The following is a 23,637-nucleotide window of genomic DNA, read 5'->3' on the forward strand; positions in this document are numbered from 1 at the left end:
AAATATGTATTTCCAGTGTACTAAATCTCTTTTTTTTAAGCAAACTAATTGGCTATTGGCCTTTATTGTAAATGTTCTGTGCTTAATTTCATTGATGTAAATAGTACAGGCTCGTGGTTACATGGCTTCATTTTTAAAACTAAAATTCAATTTGGTGGATTATTCCATAATTTTCAGCACAGAATGCAAGAATGAATTGGAATATTTTAGAATAGCATCCTCAAAAGAGGTTTTCTCATTCTGTAGCAAAGCAGAACAATTTTTCTGGTTGAACACCTCCAGTTCTGGTGTGAGAGGCCAAGTTTTTCTGGATTTTTTTTTTAATTTAGTAGTGGCTTTGGTGGTTCTGAGGGTTGAACAGAGTTTGTTGGTCTTTGCTTGCTCCTCAGTGGGTGTTGGAGCTGACCCAAAAGTCACTGCCTCACTGGCATAGTTACCAATGGACTGAATAACACTCTGAACAGGATGAATATAGTAAAAAGGAATAATTGCGCAAGATTCATTGCTTGGGAGCTCTCATAATCTAAAAGTTGGAATAGTGTTTGCAAAGATTACAGAGCAATCTCTATGATATGAATAACAGACCTCCTTCAATCTAGCTTTTTGCTTTTCTGTGTATTCTCTGAACTACTGTATCATGTCCACTACTATTAATCTGCATTCTCAGAGTTCCAAAGAGAGAGGACCAGATTAATTATTTTCTTTTGGTTGGCTAACTGACCTTTGGTTTACAAAACATTGCATTTTGAGGATTTAGTTGACAGAACCAAAATAGTAGGCCTGTTTGTGACAGCACGTAAGCACATGCATCACATTTGTATGTATAGTGTAATGTTTGTGTATGTGTACGAGTTCAATATTGAAATAAAGGGTTGTCTGCAGAGCAAATTCCTTGAGCGTTCTGTGTTGCTTAGCAACAGTGTATCATCTTTACCTTCTGTTGAATTCCGAGTGCATCCTCTTGTTACAGAGCCCCTATGCATGACTGCCTTGCAGGAACTCTTAGTGTGAGCAGATAATCTACTTTAGGGCCATAGTAATACAATAGTACGTTGTATTACTAATTTACATTGTAAAAAGAATGATAGCGTTGTTGGGTTCTTGAGTCACTGTGGCTATTGTAATTTTATTTGTCTCCATTCCATTTTTGCCAAGTAGTGACCCAGTGTATGTGGATGTAAACCTTGCAATATTAAAATCTTGCAAATTTGTAGGTTTTATTTAATATGTAGAGCGCAGTGGTAAGACGTTTATTTTCAAAACCTTGGGGTGTTCTATAACTCTTTACTTGTTTAGCTGAATGAAGCAATGTGTAATAATGAAAGATTTATCTGGGACCAAACAATGATAGGTCTAGAATGATTAGTAGCTTTGGGAAAGCTGGGCTGCTGTAACTCATTTGAAAAGCTAATGAATTGTTGACAGACTGTTTCAGAAAAAAACTCAATGTGATGCACGTTTTTACAAACATAAACTTAATGTGTTGAAACATATTTTTGTTATCTGTGACAAGAAGTATTTCATGAACCCCATTACCCACCACCATCTTAGATGCTTATTTTAAATAAAATTTGTGGTCACAATATGATGTAAATGTGGGGCAGTCTATGGGCGTTTGAAAATATGCTTTAATTAAAAAGCTAAATTAAGATCTGAACAGAGCAGAGAACCTGGGGATGTAAAAAAAAAGAATTATTTTCAATGCTATTGTAGTTAATTGACACTTTTATAAGTCACTTTCCACTGGTATAACCAGAAGTATCTTTGATATGAAATATTAATGCTACTTCTGATGTATAATATGTATTGTATGTTTACAGTACAGTATGTCCCAAAAGGCTTTTATTTCAGAATTGTGTGTATATATACAGTGGTGTGAAAAAGTGTTTGCCCCCTTCCTGATTTCTTATTTTTTTGCATGTTTGTCACACTGAAATGTTTCAGATCATCAAACAAATTGAAATATTAGACAAAGATAACACAAGTAAACACAAAATGCAGTTTTTAAATGAAGGTTTTTATTATTAAGGGAAAAAAAATCCAAACCTACATGGCCCTGTGTGAAAAAGTAATTGCCCCCTAAACATAATAACTGGTTGGGCCACCCTTAGCAGCAACAGCTGCAATCAAGCGTTTGCGATAACTGGCAATGAGTCTTTTACAGCGCTGCAGAGGAATTTTGGCCCACTCATCTTTGCAGAATTGTTGTAATTCAGCCACATTGGAGGGTTTTCGAGCCTTAACCGCTTTTTTAAGGTCATGCCACAACATCTCAATCGGATTCAGGTCAGGACTTTGACTAGGCCACTCCAAAGTCTTCATTTTGTTTTTCTTAAGCCATTCAAAGGTGGACTTGCTGGTGTGTTTTGGATCATTGTCCTGCTGCAGAACCCAAGCGAGCTTCAGCTTGAGGTCACGAACAGATGGCCGGACATTCTCCTTCAGGATTTTTTGGTAGACAGCAGAATTCATGGTTCCATTTACCACAGCAAGTCTTCCAGGTCCTGAAGCAGCAAAACAGCCCCAGACCATCACACTACCACCACCATATTTTACTGTTGGTATGATGTTCCTTTTCTGAAATGCTGTGTTACTTTTACGCCAGATGTAATGGGACACACACCTTCCAAAAAGTTCAACTTTTGTCTCGTCAGTCCACAGAGTATTTTCCCAAAAGTCTTGGGGATCATCAAGATGTTTTCTGGCAAAACTGAGACGAGCCTTTATGTTCTTTTTGCTCAGCAGTGGTTTTTCTCTTGGAACTCTGCCATGCAGGCCATTTTTGCCCAGTCTCTTTCTTATGGTGGAGTCATGAACACTGACCTTAACTGAGGCAAGTGAAGCCTGCAGTTCTTTGAATGTTGTTGTGGGGTTTTTTCTGACCTCTTGGATGAGTCGTCGCTGCGCTCTTGGGGTAATTTTGGTCGGCCGGCCACTCCTGGGAAGGTTCACCACTCTTCCATGTTTTCGCCATTTGTGGATAATGGCTCTCACTGTGGTTCGCTGGAGTCCCAAAGCCTTAGAAATGGCTTTATAACCTTTTCCAGACTGATAAGTCTCAATTACTCTGTTTCTCATTTGTTCCTGAATTTGTTTGGATCGCAGCATGATGTCTAGCTTTTGAGGATCTTTTGGTCTACTTCACTTTGTCAGGCAGGTCCTATTTAAGTGATTTCTTGATTGAGAACAGGTGTGGCAGTAATCAGGCCTGGGTGTGGCTAGAGAAATTGAACTCAGCTTTCCAAAGATGTGATAAACCACAGTTGATTTATGTTTTAACGGGGGGCAATCACTTTTTCACACAGGGCCATGTAGGTTTGGATTTTTTTTTCCCTTAATAATAAAAACCTTCATTTAAAAACTGCATTTTGTGTTTACTTGTGTTATCTTTGTCTAATATTTCAATTTGTTTGATGATCTGAAACATTTCAGTGTGAAAAACATGCAAAAAAATAAGAAATCAGGAAGGGGGCAAACACTTTTTCACACCACTGTATAAGATGGAATTATATCAATTTAACTTTGTTGTGTTTTTCTAACAAAGTTTATTACCCAGCCTAAATACTGTATGTCAGGGGACACAGCTGAATAGATTAATGAAGGTCTGGAATGCTAATTGTGCATTTAATTTAAAATGACAACAAGCAAAAACAACTAACAGCTATTGGAATTTTACATTGTTTATAATATGACGGTGTTTGTAACCCAGTGTCTAACTGTGGTGACTGGAGACACTGTGCTGAAGGAAGTACCATCCTTCACTGTGTGTCACTTCTACTGGTAAGACTAAGAGTTGTTAACCTTGATGTCCTGGACTAATTCTGCTCTGGGCTAGCACAGTCTGGCCTCCCTAATGTCCCCTATTAATTGAACTGGTGAAATAGCGTCTCACTTCTCTACCTCATCAACTGTGTTGTGGGGATGCTAACATCTAGTGAGGCTGCCCAGGTGGAGAATGAATTGGGTCCCCTTCCACATCTGAAGCCCTTTGGGATCATTGGGGATGTAAGGTACTTTATGAAAATGCAAGGAATTAGTAATGCGTCTTCACATTTTGCTCTAAAGAAGTGAGTACTTAAGATAAGATCACTTTATTGGCCATATATAATTTCTTGTATTAGGAATTTGTCTTTTCACATACCCCAACTTTCTCTCCATGAGACACACAGACAGGGAGAGAAGCTTGGGGTCAGAGTGTAGGGTCAGCCATTTATACGGCACCCCTGGAGCAGTTAGGATTAAGGGCCTTGCTAAGGGGCCCAACGGAGTAGGATTGCTCTGCTGGCTGCGGGATACGAACTGACAACCTTCCAGCCAGAGGCGCAGATCCTTAGGCACAGAGCCACTTGCAACAAGCTTTCTCACTCTGATGTTTCATCAAATCTGTGATCAAGAAAAAACGGTGTTCTGACTTGATATGTGCAGTCTATGTGAAGATGACAGGTAGCAGATGTTTTTCCTTTGAAATCTGTGTACTGCTGTTGCTCATTTTGTAATGAATGAAAGCCTTGCTGGTCGTACAGTCTTTTGCAATAAGATGTGACTGATTGACTGTTGGTTGACTGCAGGGCTAAAGAGAGCATGTATCATGCCTTGGGGTACAGCACCATCCTGGTCATGCAAGCAGCCATGACCTTTGAGCACCAGGACATCCAGAGGGGCATCAGCACAATGAAGGAGGCTCTTCACACCTGCCAAAGGTAGATGAGTCGTATGTGTATTGTCTTGATGCTTTCTTGTCTCTGTTCCTGATCACAGCCTCCCTCCAAGTTGTGAAATTCCAGTTAATAAAAATAAGAAAAAGCTTCTTTCTTATAACAAATATAAGAAAATCCAAGTTTCTAATGTAAAATGTCTGCAACCATCTGTAGTATAACATGGGGGAGTGGATGGGCATCCTGGGTTGCCTCGTAACATTTGGTTTAAGAACAAAGCAGGAGACATGCCAACTTCATGTGAGCTCTGCTCTTTTATTATGACGGAATGCTTTTCTATCTTTAAAGTCTTGAAAGGAATATTTCGGTGTGACAAATCTCCCAGATAAAACTGCAGATAGCTATCTTGCAAAAACAGCTTAAAATGTACTGAATGTATACAGTGCCTTGCAAAAGTGTTTTCACCAAACCTAAATGTTTACTTGCAAACTCCAAAATTAGATGTTTAAAAGATCCTTTGTTTTCCTATAATATTCACTACCCAATTAAGGGACCTTTCAGAGATTGCTGTAGTTATACGGAAATCATGTGAAGCACAGTTATTGCACACAGACAGGGCTCCTTCAACTAGTTGTGTGAATTTGAAGTACTTTTGTGTACCTGTGCTCATTTAGGTTTGCCATAGCAAAGTGGGGTAAATAATTAGGCAGGGCAATGTAATTATTATATAGGGTAAATGAATATAAATATTCTAGCCCTGAATTAAATTAAACAAAATAATCAGAATTTCCCTACAAATGTACAGTCTTCTCCAAGTTTGAAACATCAGGATCAAAATATTTTAAAATATAATGCATACTGTTAGCTGATAAAACGTTTTATCTGATGGAAGTGTTGTTAAACATCTTTTTTTCCTTTTTTAGATGAACATGTTGGCAGAAGGTCTGAGGAAAATGTGGCCTTTTTCTTATTTCTTTACTTTTATCACCATTCTGTGCAGGTTTCGAAAAAAGAACACAGTTGTAGAGTCTATATCCAATTTAGTGACCAAACAAGCAGCGGAACAGCTCAAAGAAGGTAAGACAAAAATATGTCTTACTTAGATTAAAGATGTCCATCTCCTCATCTTGTTTATGATGACCTAGCTACCCTGTACTGAAATGGAAAGTTCTGTACATCTCTAAATCTACATTGTATTTTCATTTTGCATCTGGCCTACTGTACAGTATATTACATAATTAAGATATGCTGACTTATGTGAATGAACTAAACCTGTTCTCTGGTCTTTAACATGCCAGAATTTAAAGTTCTACTGGATTTTGAACACTGAGGAATGCAGTTGGAGATCTTTCATACTGTAGAGCTCCAAAAATACTGGGAAAGCATAGTAGTTTTTGTTTAAATATGTTCAAATGTATGTAAGTAAAATGTATATTAAATTATACTTATCATTTATATTAATCTCACAAATACGATTACAAATACAAATTGGTTGACTATAAAGCAAAAATAAGTGTGTAGAATTAGCCACCCCTGTTTTGAGGAGCACTGTGTGTAAAGCATTTTGATCCCATGATTCCATTTGATTCCATGAAGTGCATAAAGTGACCTGTGCCCAAGACAGTGTAGGCATGTTTTATAAAGTACTGTAACAATTCTGTTCATTATTGCTTTTGAATTGATTTTGATTTGGTTGTGGCTGCCATGGGGATGCAGTGGCTAGCATTGCTGCCTCTCAGCACTGGAGCCCTGGGTTCAATTCCTATGGTGCTATCTGCACTGCTTGGAATTTGCACTGTATGTCCTCCCTATGTCGTATGGGTCTCCTCTAGATACTCCAGTTGCCTCCCACAGTCCAAAAACATTCTGGTTGGATAATTGACTGACCTATGAGAAGAAAAACACCCTGGTTTGAGCGAATGTGTGTTTGTGGTCTGTGTGTGCTCTGCAATGGACTGGTGTCCTGTCCGGCTTGTATCCTGCCTTTTGCCCATTGCTTGCTGAGATAGCCTCCAGCTACCCTGCAACCCTGTATTGGAGAAAGCAGTTCGAAAAAGGAACGGATGTTTGGCTCTGCTGGGGAACGGGAGAGAGTGAGCAGTCTATATTTCTGGATCAAAAAAGGCTACCAGAGGGTTCCCCCGAGTGGCTCGATTAGTAATGGTACTCACTCTGAGCAAGGTCATGGGTTCAAGTCTCCCCAGACTCCAGTGAACAATTTTCTGGTGGTAGAGTAAAATTTCTCATGATCCTGGTGTCCTCCCTGGCGCTTGAAGGGCTACCATTTGTAGGTGAGGGATGCGCCTCTCCTTCAGTTGGTGCTGAACCTCTGGTATGGGGCTGTGCAGCCTGTGACCTGTTAAAGATGAATGGCTCTAAATGAGGCAGTCAGAAGACTCAGCCATTACTTTTTAATTCTCCTCTGTGTGTAGTCATGGTGTTAGTTGTTAAGAACAGATGTGAAAAAGTCAAACAAAAAAGAGAATTCTAAATTTATTAATAAAGACTAGAGCGGCTTCATAAAAATCCAAATATTTCCAATTAACTAAAAATACATACATCTCAATTAATCAGATTCAGTTTTGGACATAACCATCTTTACTGCAACAAGAGACAAACACTCCCCTGACTTGTTTGATTAGGTATTTGATGGCTTCTTGAATATTGCTCATGATGGTAGTTTTGATTAGATTTATGTTTTCCAACTTTTCCAACTGGAAAATAAGTTAAAGTGTAGTTTCAGTAACCCCTGCTGTTCCTATGTAGAGGAGATGCATGCTGAGATCTGCTATGCTGAGTGCCTGTTACAGAAAGCAGCTCTCACCTTTGTACAGGTAAGTCTCTAGTACTTTCTCCAAACAACTTTGAATCCTTGTTTCATTATCATTGTTTATTAATGAGGTAACACTATACTTCTGAATTTAAGTATCTGAAAATGTAACTTCACATTCAAGCCCCTACAGGACTAATAAAATCCCCTTTTACTTTTTTACAGATAAACTATTGTCCCCTAGTGGATTTTTTTATGGACATGCAGCACTACTGTACATCTAAATATATTCCGTAATATTGCACATGAGTAACTTGTTACAACATAGTAATGGCATATTGCATATTAGTAGTTTGTTACATTATAGTTTATACTGACACAATAGCTTTTACCCTTGTCATTTATTTGCATTTTTTAATAGGTAACGTATACTGTGACTATATAATATCTATATTAACTATTAAAATAGAAATATACAGTGTATATCTTAATAGCTAATATATTCTTTTGTTCTACATTTGGGAACTCTAAAATCTTTGCTAGAGTTGTCAACTTGCCAAGAAGTTCATATTCAGGATTAAGAATATGAAAAGGATCTAATACATTTTTCCCACCTGTCTAATCATGGATTATTCAAAAAGTGTCTGCAAGTAGGAGTGCTGCTTCACTCCCATAACGTTCCTTGGAGATGACAGGTGATTTATTTTCTTAATTTGACTGATAAATTACCAAACCACTCTGTAATGCCATATCTAATAATGCTCTCAATGACAGTATGGTAAACGATAAGCATTCGTTTTCTGTCCAACTCCAAACAATTTCAACTTTGTACAAAATACATTCTCAACCTGAGTAGTCCAGCTGAGTTTGCTATCTATGTATATTCCAAAATACAGTATATTAATTGACCTGGGCGATTATTTCCTTGAAAATCAGTTCAGGTGAAAGGTCACCAGCAACTTTGGGATTTTCTTTTCTTGACTTTTTTTCACATTCAAAATTGGGTTGTTTGATACACCATTGCACAAATCTACAGTATGACATAAATGTAAAGAAACTGCATTCTTTATATGTTCGGCCAAGCTCCACTGTATCATCTGAAAGTATAGGGTACAATTGCCTTTGACTGCTACTGTACATTCATTTTTATGTGGTGTGGATAGAACTGTGGTAAACTGACATAACCTTGATGGGCACGTGGGCTAATAAATCGTAATGCATAAGAGAGTTTTATTGACTGACCTACTCTGTACACTTTGTTTAAAATGAATGATCCATCTTATAATAGGATTAACAGTCATCTGCTTCAGCTTGCTAATCAAAAGATGGGGCTGCAGTGTAATAAAAATACAGAGCTGAAGTCAACCAACAGCAGTTGCTCATAGGCATGGGGTTCTCTAGGTGTTTAACAACAAGATGTACAGTGCTGTTAATAACCTCATCCATGTCCCATCTGTGTTTATACGTGTAATGATATGGATCAAGTAGAGCATCCGCTTCTGAGCGGAGCCTAGAGACTATAATTCATTCAAAGCATTTCAGACAGGTTCCTGCATCCTGCCGACCTCTCAGGCTGTTTTTCTGCAGTGACGTGCAGTGGGTTTAGTGCCGATTGGAGGGGAGGCATATCCCTCGCTGATATCACAGCAAGTCTCAAAGATCCTGGGTAATCGTATGCAGGCTTTGCTTTGAGTCAAGGGATGGCTGGGTGGATAATTGAGGCTGTCTTCACAGTGCAGATAGTGCGATTGTGTGCCTCTCCTTGAGAAATCCCAGGTGCAGTCACCTAGTGACACATCCCAGGTTTAAACATGAGTGCAGCCTGCGCTCAGAGTGAATGTCAAAAACTTGTTTGAATAAGCCACTCACTGTTGGCATACAGAGGAAATGGACCCTAAACGTTCTGTTGGATTAGCACCTTCTGGGGGCAAGACATATTCCGGACAGAACCAACATTTCTACCCAACTCTTTAAAAAAAAATGGTAGCACTGTATTCCATACAGAATTGTATCATGTATAGTTTTGTATTGTACAGGCATTCACATTTCTCAAAAGCAGACAGTTTTGCATTGTAGCTTATTATTTAAGTTATTACTGTAAATACTTAGAACATTAGCACTGAGTAATTTAAAACCAAAATTCAGACAGAATTTTGTCTTGAGATGTATCAAGGGCATTAACAAACCCAACTTTGTTGAACTTGGTTTAGACTGACAGAAGGTGACACTGATGAAATAAGATCTTTCTTGCAGTCTAGAAATGGAAAGTCAAATAGCATTTTAATTCTTTAGTTTAACAAATGCAATTCTGTTTTCTACATTAATTCCCTTCATTTTTCGGCAGGATGAGAACATGATCAACTTCATTAAAGGGGGCCTCAAAATCCGAACAAGTTACCAAATTTACAAGTGAGCGAAAATGTCATGCATCTTGCTTTTATAAAACAGTTCGAAAATAGTTTTCTTATAGGTCTAAATGGTTTTCTTTTAACGTAGAGTGATATCATATGTATTAATGCCAGGGTGGACTAACATACTCATTTTACAATTAAATGCAAAAGAGAATTCTTACAGCCATTTTTTTAATGTAATGGTTATACTGGTGGAGTCAGTTATGTTACTTTGCCTTCCTCCCTAAGGAGACGTCTGACTTCTGACCAAATAACCCCTCATCGTTTATTTAAGCATTGCAGTTACCCGTGTCATATACATGATCTTTTCTGCATCCTGTATGTTTCACCTAACTTTGGCACTTACCTTTCCAAGATCAAAAGTATTCCAGAAATACAGGAGTAGTTTTACATATGTTTTTAACAGAACTCCATTACAGCATTTAAACATTTGTCTTTGGTTCTGATCTGTGATTGGTTTCTTCGGATGTACTGTAGAAGTTAAAATTAAGGGTTTCCACACTTTACAGGGGAAATGATCCCTAAACAATTACTTTGTGTAACTTTGTAAATATTAACAGGTTTCCATGTACTTGTACACACACAACTTAGGTTAGGACTGTTAGCCCCTCATTTGCTCATCTATGGACAGCATGTTTGCTCCATTGTACTTTTTGGACAATCAGTCTGTATAAACCTATGCACATTTTGCACATATTTTATTGTTTTTACAGTGAATATGATCATCACATTTTGCACACACCTATGTATTTTTTTATATTTATTTTGTTGTCTTTTGTTTTATAACTATTGTGATGTCTGTTTTTGTTTGTCTTGGGCTGGACTGCTGTAACACATCAATTTCCCTATGGGATTAATAAAGTCTTATCCATCCATCTAACTTGCTGTAATGTCTATGGGAATTTGCAGTTTGATATAGGATAATGATTAGTAATTATTGCTCAGTGAATAATAGTAATAATATTTTTTTAAAATATTGGATTCAAATAATTGGTCTGTGTTGCTGTGAAACCAACTTTTTTGTCACAAATGTTCCTCCAGAGGTCCTGTTACATACTAATTGTAGCACCTGCTGCACAAATGAAATGTTCTTGCATTTCTTTCATTGCTGTCAGAATTGCATAAACAGTGAAAAAATGGAATGGAAAGTAAATCTTTTTGCATATAGCCTGCCTAATGCTCTTTTGCCTTTTCTCTGCCAGAGAATGCCAGCAGCTGCTAAACATGACTCAGGATCTGGATAGCAAAAATGAAACCTACAGCCAGTTTGAAGGGGGTGTCAAGCTGGGGATCGGAGCGTTCAATCTGGTACGTCTGGCATCACCTCGGAGTATTTACACTACTCATTCTCAGTTTGGACTAATGAACCCCATGTTTCGAGAGGGAGCTCTGTGACTTGTCAGCCTTTTAGGATTATTTGAAAACTGTCGAGTGGCAATTTATTGGAAAGCACTTTACTAAATGTAAATAGATTGTGGCTTTTAAGTGCTATGGATTAAAAGAGTTTTCACTTTCATGTATCATTTTTAAATTTAGAATTGCCACTCATGCTTTCTTATTGTATTGTCTCGGCCCATTTGGAATGACCATGTATTTCTTTACCTTTCGTCTCACATTGATGACCCTTGTACCCACATGGTTAGAATAAGGATGTGTAAACAGGCTCTCACCCGCCTGTCATGTTACTGTATTTATTTTTTGAGGCTCTTCAGTGGCCTTCAAGATTGCTAGCACTGATGGATGGAGAGGCATAACCCTCACTGAGGTCAGAGCAGAGCAAACCTGCAGGTGTCTTTGAAAGCAGGACTGTTCTGCCAGGACCTGAAAGAGTCCTGTTATACTAATCCCAACCCTGTTCCTGACAGAGCTGAGCCAATTGTGTGACTCCTTGTGGAATTCCCATCAGCTGGCCAGTGACATGACTCTTACTTGGAACTTGGTGAATTCATAAAGTTCAAGTTCTGCTCAGAACCAGCGAAGTGGCTGAGCCACTAGGGAGCCCTTATAATAAATAATAATAAAATTATTTTATCTTTCTGTAGCATTTGGCTTGACTTTCACCTGTGGTTTGCTATTTGCCTTGCAAACCCTGAGGAAATCCGGCTGCATTTACAGATCTAAGGACAATTTAAGAATTCTGCCAGTTTAGTGTGGATTGTGCTGTTTGACTTCCCTTAAGAAGCCATTACCTTTGACAGCTAAGTAATTCTTGGACTAAAGTTAACAGTTGTGTTATAAAGGATTCTGCTCATGTGGACTCCTATATCATGAAACGTTTTTTTTAATTGCCAATGATTTTTGTTATACACATGTCATTTGGAACAGTCAGTTATGTGCTTTTTTCAACTTGCAACTTATAGCTAAGAAACTTTACAACCGCATGTGGGGGAGATCCAAAAAGGGCTAGCCCACTATTTTGACTACACACCTTTGAGTCATTCATCTTGTTGTAATACTGGACATCATAAGTTATGCAGCCCCAAACTCGCACTGGAGTTTCAGCGCCTTATGGTGGAGACAGCACTGCATGCACTTAGAAGGCTAGTTGAGTCCTGGTTAGCAGTGCACGGTCAATATTGCAGTCACAGTCTGCTACTGACATGACCCAGACTTGCTTGGGTTTAGTGTCCACTCGTTGAGCTACTTGGCAAGCCCCAGAAATAATGTTTAAAGGAGTTATGTTCCCCCCAGGAAACCTTGTGGAATTCAAGCAAATTAGTAAGATTTAACCTAAAGAAAATGTTTTCAGAACGATAAAATTCACCTCATATTCAAGTTCAAGTTGTAATAAAATAGGTAAACAGATTTTGTACCTATGAAATGCTTTTAATCAATGGCACTCTTCTATGATAAAAGATAAGCTAAACTGGAATAAGTCATTTTAGTGGATGGTGTTTATTATACCCCAGCTCACCCCAGATTGTCTTGGAGTTGAACCTGTAATCCATATCTCTGGTGATTTTATTCTTTTTCCGTTCATCTTTCAGATGCTCTCTCTCCTCCCGGGTAGGATCCTCAGACTGCTAGAATTCATTGGCTTTTCAGGCAACAGGGTGAGACTGTACACATTTGTTATCCTTGGGATGAATGCTTAGGCCTAACTCCAGCCTAAATCCCTAATTATGACCAATGATGCCACCTGTTTCTCAACAACCTAATCCTTCACTATCTCAGTACAGACTTCAGGGCACATTATGCTAGCCCACAGTGAAATTTAGCCATCACATCTTGGTTTAATACATTTAGTATTGTAAACGGTGCTGTGGGACATTTTAATGACCAAGTAATCAGGACATTGGTTTCATGTCTTGTCTGAAGGACAGTTCCTCTTAAAGTACAGCACTGTCACCATAGGAAACTTCGTTTGGGAATTCTGGTAGAGAGAACAGTGCTGCCCACTGATCCCCAATACTTCTTACAGCAGAAACCTGGTTTTTCTTTGGATGTCTAAAATCCTAGTAGTGACGTAGCCTTGCTTAGCTTTATAGATGTGGTAAGACCAGGCTCGAAGCCAGCTATCCTATTCTTTGAGTTCTGAAAACATGAGCAGGCAGTGTGTGGACCAGCTTTAGTGACAACCTTTACTGAGGTAGCAGCTGAGGGAACTCTGCTGTTGTATTTGCTCTTCCAGGAGTTTGGGCTGTCCCAGTTACGAGAGGGAGCTGCCAGCCACAGCCTGCGAGCCGTTCTCTGTGTGTTGACTTTGCTGATGTATCATACTTATGTCTCCCTAATCCTCGGTAAGAAACACACTGGTTGAAAATTGCCATCAATAGTTATTGGATGGAATTGGTGATCATCAGATTAACTAGCACTGTTTAATGTTTGATGATCTGACATGGTATCCTTCTTTAATATACAGTATTTGGTATTGGGAACTGGGAAACATCTCCAAAATGCTCAGATCTGATAAATCTAGCAACTGTACGCAGATAGTCTCCAGGACATTGCATTGTGAATATGGAAAACAAGTATCCTTAATTTGTCCTTTGTGTGCTTTAAAGCAGGTTGGGCCAGCTCTGTTTCTGGAATTAATACCTACGGTATAGGTTTTTCTAGATCTCAAACCAGCAGTAACCGAAGAGCTAGGAGTTGTTCTTAAATTGGTCCAGTTGTGCCAATAATGATTTGATTAAGGTCATTGAGAGCTTCACATTTTAAAATGCGACCAATTGTAAACCAACCAATTTTCAGTACAGCAAAACAATTTCAGTATGTGATGTTTTTCCTTTAAAACCAAGAGAACTGGTTGCAAATTAATATTAATCTTTCCACTATATTGCAATCCTGTAGGTACTGGTGAAGGCAATCTGGTTGAAGCAGAGGCCCTGTTGGAGCCCTACCTCGACAAATTTCCCAATGTAAGTACAGTATCTACTCAGCAGTTATTTCTGCCTTCTGTATTTAACAGTCTCTTCTGACTTTTGCTGGGTTCTTTTTCTTTTTTTTTCCCTACACAGGGGTCAATTATTTTGTTTTATGCAGCCAGGATTGCTGTACTGAAAGGAAACTTTGAGAGGGTGAGTTTGATTTACAAATCTCGCTAGAAAAAAAATTGTGATGGGTTTTTTTTTTATCTGTCAAGGTTAATTTTTAGGCATATGTAATCTGTAACCTGTTCTTTTCAACATTATATATAATGAGAAATCTTTCCATTGACATTTTGTATGATATTTATGCATTTTTTGGGGCATTTATAACACTTACTTACTATTTCTGGCCCCATGTATGTAGTTAAGTATTAAGAAACACTTTCACTATTAAATGGGTCTGTGACAAATGTAACCACAAAAATCCATGAAATAGAAGGACCAGAAGGATAACCCATGAAGCCAAGACTAGAAATAAATCAAGTACTAATAATCTGTAAATATCTTCATAGCAAAGGTTGTAAATCTCTTAATTTATCCTGTCTTGCCATTCCATATGGTTTCTTTCAGGTGAGCTATTAAAAGAAAGCTAATGATTTTTACTTTTTAAGGACTCCATGCAACTATTGAGAAGAGTGCTTGCATTAAACCTGTCTAATTCCAGCGGGTTTTTTGGTCCAACTTGCATTTTGCCCTGTAGTTTAAGTTGTCTGAGTGATACCTCACTTGTTTACTTTATCTTCAGAGTCATGATCTATCAGACTGCTAATTGGCTGCCTTGCACCACTATAGGGTAGTGCACTTCAGTTGTGAATATGGCGAAACCATTGCTGAGGGTTTCATGATGGTGAATTTGTGTGTTCCCTTTCCCTCTGTGAAGGCTGAAGTGAAGTTCCAGGAATGCATTGCCTCTCAGCAAGAGTGGAAACAGATCCATCACCTTTGCTACTGGGAGCTCATGTGGTCCCACTCTTTTCAACGGCAGTGGCTGGAGGCCTACCGCTACGCAGACCTGCTCTGTAAGGAGAGCAAATGGTCCAAGGTAGTACACTGAACACTGAACACTGAACACTGAACACTGAACACACTGAATTTTCGTACCTATTTGGCTCTGCAGCACAGTATGCTACCCATTTTCCAAATATAATTGTAGTGTAGGAAAGCAGTACACAAAGTACTGAAGATAGTAACAAAAGGAAGACACCTTTAAATTAAGGATGTTATGTGTATTAGTTTCCAAAAGCTAAAAACTGTATGTGCATTTGTGTCATCAATTCAGGGAGCGTTGTTGAGATCAGAAGGTAAAAATGAAGGAATAGTTTTCCTTTTGTCTTGATTTTCTTAGTCATCTTTTCTTTTTCACACTTTGAGAGTCCTTGACGAAAGTTACAGTTTCATCACTTCAGTTTTTTTGCAGTGTGAAAATATTTTTTTTTATTTCTCACCCAACAGGCTATCTACATGTTTCAGAAAGCAGCCATCCTCAGCATGCTGCCAGATGATGAAGTCAAAAAGACAGGGGAGAATATTGTTGAGTTGTTCAGGTCAGAAAACACCTTTTCAGATATGATCTATTGATTTCACTGTAAAATGTGGTCTGCACTGCTGTGCTGTTCATGACTGCTTAAGACCAGGCAGCTTACTCTTAAAACATATTCATAAAAAGAGATAATGGTACCTGTTTGCTGGTGCTACTCTCCTGCTTTACGGAGTAATTGACACTTTTAAGAGTTATATTATTGTTGGGCTGGTTAACTAAAGAATGAACCGTAAGTGATGAACTGTGGATCTTAAAATTATACAAAAGCAGTGACTAAAAAGAGAGTGCTCAGTTTTTATAATTAGCCATTTCTTTATTTCTGCAAATCTGTCATTACCTGCTGTTTTGAACATTAATTTATGAGAGTCACAAATGTACCTTCATCATACCACCTGTACATTTTACTTGGAAAGTCTCTCAGAATGTGCTTGGGGCAGTAGTAAGACCTTGTGGCTTTAGAAATCTCTTTAATTTACCTTGCTTCTGAACGGCACCTTCCCATGCCAAATTGCACTTCAAAATATCCGATCGCAAAACAGGATGTGTGAAAATGTAAAGAAGCTGAAATGTATGTAATTTTCGGAGGAGGTGGGTGTTCAGTGGGCTTCTTTTTGTGGACCATGTCAGTTTTTATGGGAGAACAAAGTTAAAGATTTCAGGTGCCACGTTGCTCCTTGTCAAGAATGTGGGCTTTTGTCTTTACTGAAATGAGTAACTGATCCATTTGTTTTCTGGTTGCAGACAAGTGGAAGGGCTGAAGCAGAGGATTGCAGGTAAATCCATCCCCACTGAGAAGTTTGCAGTGAGGAAGGCCAGACGCTATTTGCCCTCCAATCCAGTGAAGCTAGTAGTACCTGCACTGGTAAGGTTCTGTCTTGGTGCAGCTGTTCAAGTTGGGTATTGGGATGTACTGAACCATAAAGTGTGTTTCATAAATGCCACTGTGAGCGTAGCTACCATATATAGTGTGGTTACTATTTATAGATTATGCAAGCAAGGGGTTATTTAGGAAAAGTTAAAGCTACAGCTGACCAGTGAGTGTGTGTTTATACTCAGCCCATTGTATTTTGAAGCGCTGGCTAAAACTTTAAATTTAATGTTATTTAGGTTCCTCATAAGACACCTAAATGGTTCAGGGCTTGCTGGTAAATAGTTTACATTATGTCCAACTATAATTACTTTTTGCTAAAGGTTAAGTATGCCATCATATATTTGTTATTTGATGTTTTGATTTCGTTAGGTGTTTTCTGCCTTGTCGTTATGTAGGCAATTTAGAATTGGGTGATATCGTACGAATATTCAAAAACTACAACACTACAAGCACATTTAGGAGTTACACATAAAAGGCAAAAGTGAAAAACAGATGGAAAAAGGGCTCAGTTAGCTTCATTAGTCAATATTTACACTTTAGTGCTTCATTAGTCAATCAGTGTTACATTTACTGTATGAGGCACTCAAAACGTTTAGCACAACAACAGAAATCTCTCCTCCACTAAATGTGAAGACTGCGCAGCGAAATAAGAGTCTTCAAAGCAGACTGAGATGATAAGAAAGCTTGTAAATGAGAATGAGAAAAAATGAGAAAACATTTGTTGGATTGGTTAATTCATTCTGCCAATTTAACATTTGTCATTAACTGGGTTGATCAACAGGTGGCTTGCTATGAAAGTCAGAAGTTGGCCACCACTGGACCAATACAAGTTATACATCTGTGACATGTGCTTTGCACTTGGTTGCACACGCTGCCTTATAGGATTCTGTCTTATTCCTCTCCTAGAGCCTGATATACTTAATAAATCTGGATACTTTGCTTTTCTAAAAGAAGCATGCATAGTGAAGTTTCTGCTGATGCTTAATATACTCTATAATGTTCATTATCCTATGATACAAAAAGTACAATTTTCAATGACCATTACTGTATGTCTCACAAGCTTACCGTTCCAGGATTGTAAACCTCACTTGAGCTTAAACTGTTGGTTAACCCCACAGCACCCTTCTAATAAAATAAAGGGGAGAAAAATGAAATTCTGCTGGAAAACTTAATCTCAGTTTCTGCCTTCAGCTGTAGATTGTTTTCAACTTCATGTTTTTGGCATATTTGTCTGTCTTGCTTTACCCTTCTCTCTTTGTCAGCTCTTTGGCTGATCCTGTTATCTCTCTGTCTGGGCTTCCTCATTGAGCCCTGGTGTGTGATGCCTCTCACCCTGCTTCTGTCAGCCTCACAACACCTGTGCACCTGCTAACAGGGAGCATAGGATTAAACAGAAAAGACCAACAGCTGCTTCCTTTTAGATGGCATCTAGGCCACACTTCCTGTCACACTTACTGTATGGTTTTCAGTTTTTCTGAACAGGTTTTTTAGGTTTTACTCTTGATATGCTCAATTGAGAGAGATATGGTTTTGTGATATGTTTCTTATGAGAACACAAGTAGTGAACACAAGCATTGAACAGTTTACTTTTTATCCTCTCAGGAAATGATGTATGTTTGGAATGGCTTCACTATTGTTGGAAAGAGAGCTGACCTGACTGAGGGTTTGCTCATCACAATTGAAAAGGCTGAGGAGCAGCTAAGTTGCGACCCCAGTAAGTACAAGAGCACCAGTAGTGATGACAAACTTGTCCCCTGTAGTGGATAATATATAATTCTATATATGTATATAGAATTTTGTCATTGTTTATGTAATAGAATACTGTATATAGCGTATACACTAAAGGATTCCAAAGTGTTGTATAATACTATAGGTAACAGTCTTTTTCTTTACACAGGAAAGCATTTTGCATTTGGCAGCCTTAACTGCTGTGCACTTAGCTGCTGATGCACATTAAAAGCTGTACACTATCACAGAGGACTCTGCCTTACCAATAGGAGACTCAGTTTACCTGCTGCTAAAGGGTACTTTGGAGTTCCATAGGATGAAAAGCACTATATCCAGTTAGATCCAAAATTAATTAATATGCTTGATACAATGCAGCTTAAGTTGGTTTTAGAAAAATAAGTTTATATGTGGTGTTTGTTGCCTAAAGTAAATAAAACATGAAGAATTGAAAGACAATCAGTACTAGACTCCACAAAAACAGGTCAGTCCAAAATAATTACAGGTTTCCCTAAACATACTGTAACATTCAGAATTATTCACATGTACAGGTACCACTCACAAAAAAATGATGCAGGCCTGAGCAGAAGAAGCTTTGTAGAGAGTTAAGAGACTGAAATGTGTCATGCAGGATACTGCACATCTAATTCCTGAGAAGCACTTTTCAGTATTTATAGTTTAATTTTGTATTTAATAATGCACAAATTGACATAAGATAAGATCACTTTATTAGCCATATACAATTACTTGCATTAGGAATTTCTTTTCGCATACCCCAGCTTGCTCTCCATGAGGCACACAGACAAGGAGAAAGAAGCTTGGGGTCAGAGCACAAGGTCAGCTATTTACACGGTGCCCCTGGAGAAGCTGGGGTTAAGGGCCTTGCTCAGGGGCCCAACGGAGTAGGATTCTTCTGCTGGCCGTGAGATTTGAACTGGCAACCTTCCAGCCACAGGTGCAGATCCTAAGCCACAGTGCCACCACTCTGCCACATACCTAATGCAATAGAAATGCAATAGAAAATTCATCTAAAATTTAAGTACTGACTTTTTTATTAGGTGGTTATGTGAGAATATAAAATGATAATCACAGTGTAGGCATTTATTGGAGAAACAATGGATTTTACCCTTTAGATTTACCATTACCTTTTTTTCCCCAGTATGCAATCCTTGAGAAGATAACCTTTCACAATTAATAATTTTTTTACTTTTGTTAACTGCAGGGAGTGAAATCAAATACTTTTTGTTGTTCACTGACAGATCCCACAGAGTACCACCCAGATGACCAGTGCCTTGTACAGATGTTGAAGGGCCTCTGTCTGAAACATCTGGGTCGTCTTATGCAATCAGAACTGTGTTTCACACAGGTCGTTGCGAGGTAATTCAGTGCACTCTTGCTAAACTAATGGCCTCTTCGCTTCACTGGAAAACTCATTTCTTCTGTTTGTTTTTCTATAATTTTGTGACAAGTGCCATTTTTAAGGTATTTACAGAATGCAAAGTTTTTGCTCCGAGTAAAACTGAATCAGTTTCGGATATTTGAAAGTAAATGTTTCATTTTTCAAAGTTAAACAAAAGGCCATACAGTTCATCTGGGAAGAGAGAAACATTTTTTTTAGTTATGGTAAAAAGTGGAGCACATTTATACTGGAGTAAAAACCTTGAAAGTTTTTTATAAAAGACAATATAATTATGCTTTCCAGAAGTACACTGATAGTCTTTGGATGAATACATTTCTATCAGTAGTACTGTATGAATTGCAGGCAGACTGCTCCATCCATGTCATGCCTTCTGATATATTTTTCTTATATTCTGATATATTTTTATCCTTATCTGTTTGTCTTATGTGTTACAGTCCAAAACTCTTGTATTCTTGGCCCAGTTGCCATTATAAATGAGAAATTTGTTCTGAGCTTACTTGTATGGTTAAATTATTTATAAATAATATTGTAGATTGGAATATAAACTTGTTGTGCATTTATACAATGTTAAGAAAGACAGGATCTATGAATTATCTGTTGAAGGTTTCTTGGGCAATTCTGTTTAATGGAATCCATTTGGAGAACTCTGAACACCAATTCTCCCACAATAACCCTTTTCTTAATTACCGTGTTTCCTCTACTAATTCTTTTCATGCAGTGAGAAGATGATCCGATATGACCATTACTTGGTGCCATTCAGCCTTTATGAGCTGGGCCTGCTATATAAACAGCAAGGAGACTTTCAGAAGGCAATCAGATTCATAGAAAATGCAAAGTAAGCACATTCCTGCCTTATGTGTCTTTTAATTATTTAGATTACCCTGAGAAACCTACAAGAGACCTTGATTTATGAAACTTCACTCATTGTTTCTGCATAGATTTCACTATGCTTTCAGAGCATATTTTATTCATCTTGACTTGTCTTAGTGAGCTTTTTAATTATTTTTTTTTCTAGAAGATTGTTGTTCTTTTCCAATAATGACATTGTTTTTCTGTGCTTACTGAAGGAGAAATGAATACATTTAGAAAACACTAATCCGGTTAAAACACAAAGTGCTTTATTTTTGGATATCCCTTATTACCCATACAGATCACCTCACCTTGGATATTTAATTGCTGTCAGATTTGTTAAGCCCACACTTCAGGTCTTTGCTGTTAACACAATAGTTTACAAAGAGCAGATTTTAGTTCAGTGTTCGCATGCCATATTCATTTTAACTGGGGTGAAAGAACATGGTAGGAGAAATGATGGTGCAGTGGGTAGCACTGCCTTAGAGCGCTGAGGCCCTGGGTTCAATTCCTGGGGTGCTGTCTGTGTGGAGGTTGCATGTTCTCTCCAGGTTTGGGTGGGTTTTCTTCGGGTGTTCTGTTTTCCTCCCACAGCCCAAATACATGCTGGTGGATTTAATTAGCTGCTGGGAAAATTGGCCCTTGTGTGAGTGTACGTGTCTGGTCTGTTGTGGGTGCTATGTGTCTTGCTCCCATTGCTTGCCAGACGTCTCCAGCTCCCCCATGACACTGGACGGGATAAAGCAGTTAGAAATGGATATACTGCATGGATAGTTTATCATGTTGTCAGGACCTTGTAGGCATGAACATTATCTGTGGTGCCCTGCTTTGGGTGTTAGAATTTCAGGACAGCCGTGGTCATTAAAGAGCCCTGTTAGATGGAATTACTGTATATGGTACTCTTCTCTACAGAGCAGGTATCTTAAAATTTCCATTTCACTTTTCTTACAGACTGAACTACAAGGACTATTCAATGGAATCCAGGCTGCATTTCCGTATCCATGCTGCTCTTAACAGTCTTAAGAGCTCTCCAGCCACCACACCTTAAGACAGTATCCTGGCTGCCTGTCAGACAAATGTGTCCAATACAAGAGTTTTACTACAGGCTGTGATTTACTTACAAATTTCTGTTACAAACTGTAACAAAAAGGCAAATGTCCAACAGAAACATTTTTTATTGTGAATTTAGATTTTCTTCAAAATCACAAACTGGTGTAAAAGTCTTTCTTCAGATTCTACACAAGTCACAGAGTCCTCCCCAAGCCTTTAATTTATATAGACTAGCAGTTGAAAAAGTCTCATTTAATATGTGGCAACACTTATCTCCTCAGTTGAACCAAAAACCATCAAACAACACTAATTACTTTTAATTTTGGAGAATACTTGGGAACTAACTGAATCCTTTATTTTAAATTGACCGAGAACAGGGTTTTTATAGAATACTACAAGAGAAGGTGAATGGAAAACCTTTGAGAGAGAGAGACTGACTACAGTTTTTGTTATTCACATTTTATAGGCAATCGGTTGTGAAAGGAAACCAATGCTGTAGAAGCAGGTTTTCAATATATTTGGAATAATTCACATTTAAAAATGGTATGTGACCCAAATCTTTTTCCCTCCTTTAATAGATCAGTCCCAAAAATGTACCATACTGACATATACTCTAACAATTCAGAGTTTATAACATTTCACTGATGTCTGGTTTGATGTAAAGATCCAAGAGGAAATGGCGATGCTAGGAAATGGAGTACTGAGTACTGAGTACTGAGTACTGAGTACTGAGTACTGAGTACTGAGTACTGAGTACTGAGTACTGAGTACTGAGTACTGAGTACTGAGTACTGAGTACTGAGTACTGAGTACTCTTGTACTCTAGTGTTCCAGTTTGTGTTGTCTTTGGTTTCCAAAGACATAGTGCTTTTAAAACGCTTTCTCCTTTCTCTTCATTGTAGGAAAAGGTTGATGCCAACTTAAAAGCCAAGGTAAAGCTGGCTTTTAAAGTATACAAAATATGTCATTAAGTGTTTGAAAAGTAGCTGCAGAGCTGTTGCAGGGCCCGGTTTATTTATAATATAGAAGTTGCAATAAAAAGAAAAATAACAATTTCCTTCAAACGGAAAACCAAAGAACAGTCTAATTGGTTGAATTTTGAACACTTTCCTTCTATAAGGGGTTTTAAAACACTTAAATAACCTAACCTAAAAATATAAGGCTGTGGCTGCTGGGGAATACAGTACAATAAATGTCTTTTGCACTTTCACTTATTTTATTTGACCTTTATATTCTGGATGTGTAGTAGAGTTGCACAGGTTCAACTCTTGTCACTTCATCGTGGTAATTTTCTGTAGTCCTTGTATGCAGTTGAGTAAACCTCTTGTTTGTGGTTTCCTAGGAGATCTCATTAGCAATATTTTTGAGAGTGGCTATGAATTTGGAGACTTGAGGATCTTTAGAGAATTGAATGTTTACTTTGATCTGTAAAGAAGATATTTCTAGGTACCTGCGTTCTTCATTAAATAGTGGAGTGTTACATTCAGAGCTCATTAACTGTTGGGCAGGGGTAAGACTAGTAACACATGTAAAAGAAGAATATAGTTTTGTTTTTTTTCCCCAGAACAGACACCACCATGATAACAGTGGTATTTGTCAGTTGCTGTTGATTCCTCTAGATGTCAGCCTAGATGAATGTATCTTCCTATTTTTGAACTTGACCAAATAAGTGTGTGTTTGTACAGTATATGTGTGTATGTTTCTTGTGGTGTACTGAGAGCTACTTACCATGCTTCTTCTTGTATTTAGGACCTATTTTATATGTTGGAATAATTCAAGGTGCAATAATTCCTAAACTGTATGTGTTTGTCATACAATTTAATGAATTTCTTTGTTCTCCCAGAGTGTAGGCTACACTGTATTGCATTACAGTGCCTTTTACACATTTCACAGCAAAACTGTTGTGGAGCATCTGTTTCTAGTTAAGCTCACTTAGCGACTTATTTTGAAGATAATCTAGTAATGACTGCAAAAGT

The 23,637-nt window shown here is 38.1% G+C and overlaps 1 protein-coding gene across 2 annotated transcripts in view; it reads left to right on the forward strand.

Annotated features, from left to right (window-relative positions):
- ttc39b (tetratricopeptide repeat domain 39B) overlaps positions 1-22,708 on the forward strand; it is a 54,731-nt gene extending 32,023 nt beyond the window's left edge. For both annotated transcript variants that reach the window (XM_088921523.1, XM_088921530.1), the window contains exons 4-19: positions 4,569-4,700; positions 5,656-5,732; positions 7,422-7,489; positions 9,770-9,834; positions 11,039-11,144; positions 12,824-12,889; positions 13,468-13,576; positions 14,130-14,197; positions 14,297-14,356; positions 15,087-15,248; positions 15,659-15,750; positions 16,488-16,608; positions 18,220-18,331; positions 19,602-19,719; positions 20,481-20,597; positions 21,563-22,708. In XM_088921523.1, the coding sequence (XP_088777649.1) occupies positions 4,569-4,700; positions 5,656-5,732; positions 7,422-7,489; positions 9,770-9,834; positions 11,039-11,144; positions 12,824-12,889; positions 13,468-13,576; positions 14,130-14,197; positions 14,297-14,356; positions 15,087-15,248; positions 15,659-15,750; positions 16,488-16,608; positions 18,220-18,331; positions 19,602-19,719; positions 20,481-20,597; positions 21,563-21,659 (1,570 nt within the window). In that variant the 3' untranslated portion in view covers positions 21,660-22,708. The remainder of the gene's footprint in view (positions 1-4,568; positions 4,701-5,655; positions 5,733-7,421; positions 7,490-9,769; positions 9,835-11,038; positions 11,145-12,823; positions 12,890-13,467; positions 13,577-14,129; positions 14,198-14,296; positions 14,357-15,086; positions 15,249-15,658; positions 15,751-16,487; positions 16,609-18,219; positions 18,332-19,601; positions 19,720-20,480; positions 20,598-21,562) is intronic.
- Positions 22,709-23,637: the final 929 nt, after the last annotated feature.

Source organism: Atractosteus spatula, chromosome 1 (assembly GCF_055471065.1).
Source record: "Atractosteus spatula isolate fAtrSpa1 chromosome 1, fAtrSpa1.hap1, whole genome shotgun sequence".
Classification (NCBI taxonomy): domain Eukaryota; kingdom Metazoa; phylum Chordata; class Actinopteri; order Semionotiformes; family Lepisosteidae; genus Atractosteus; species Atractosteus spatula.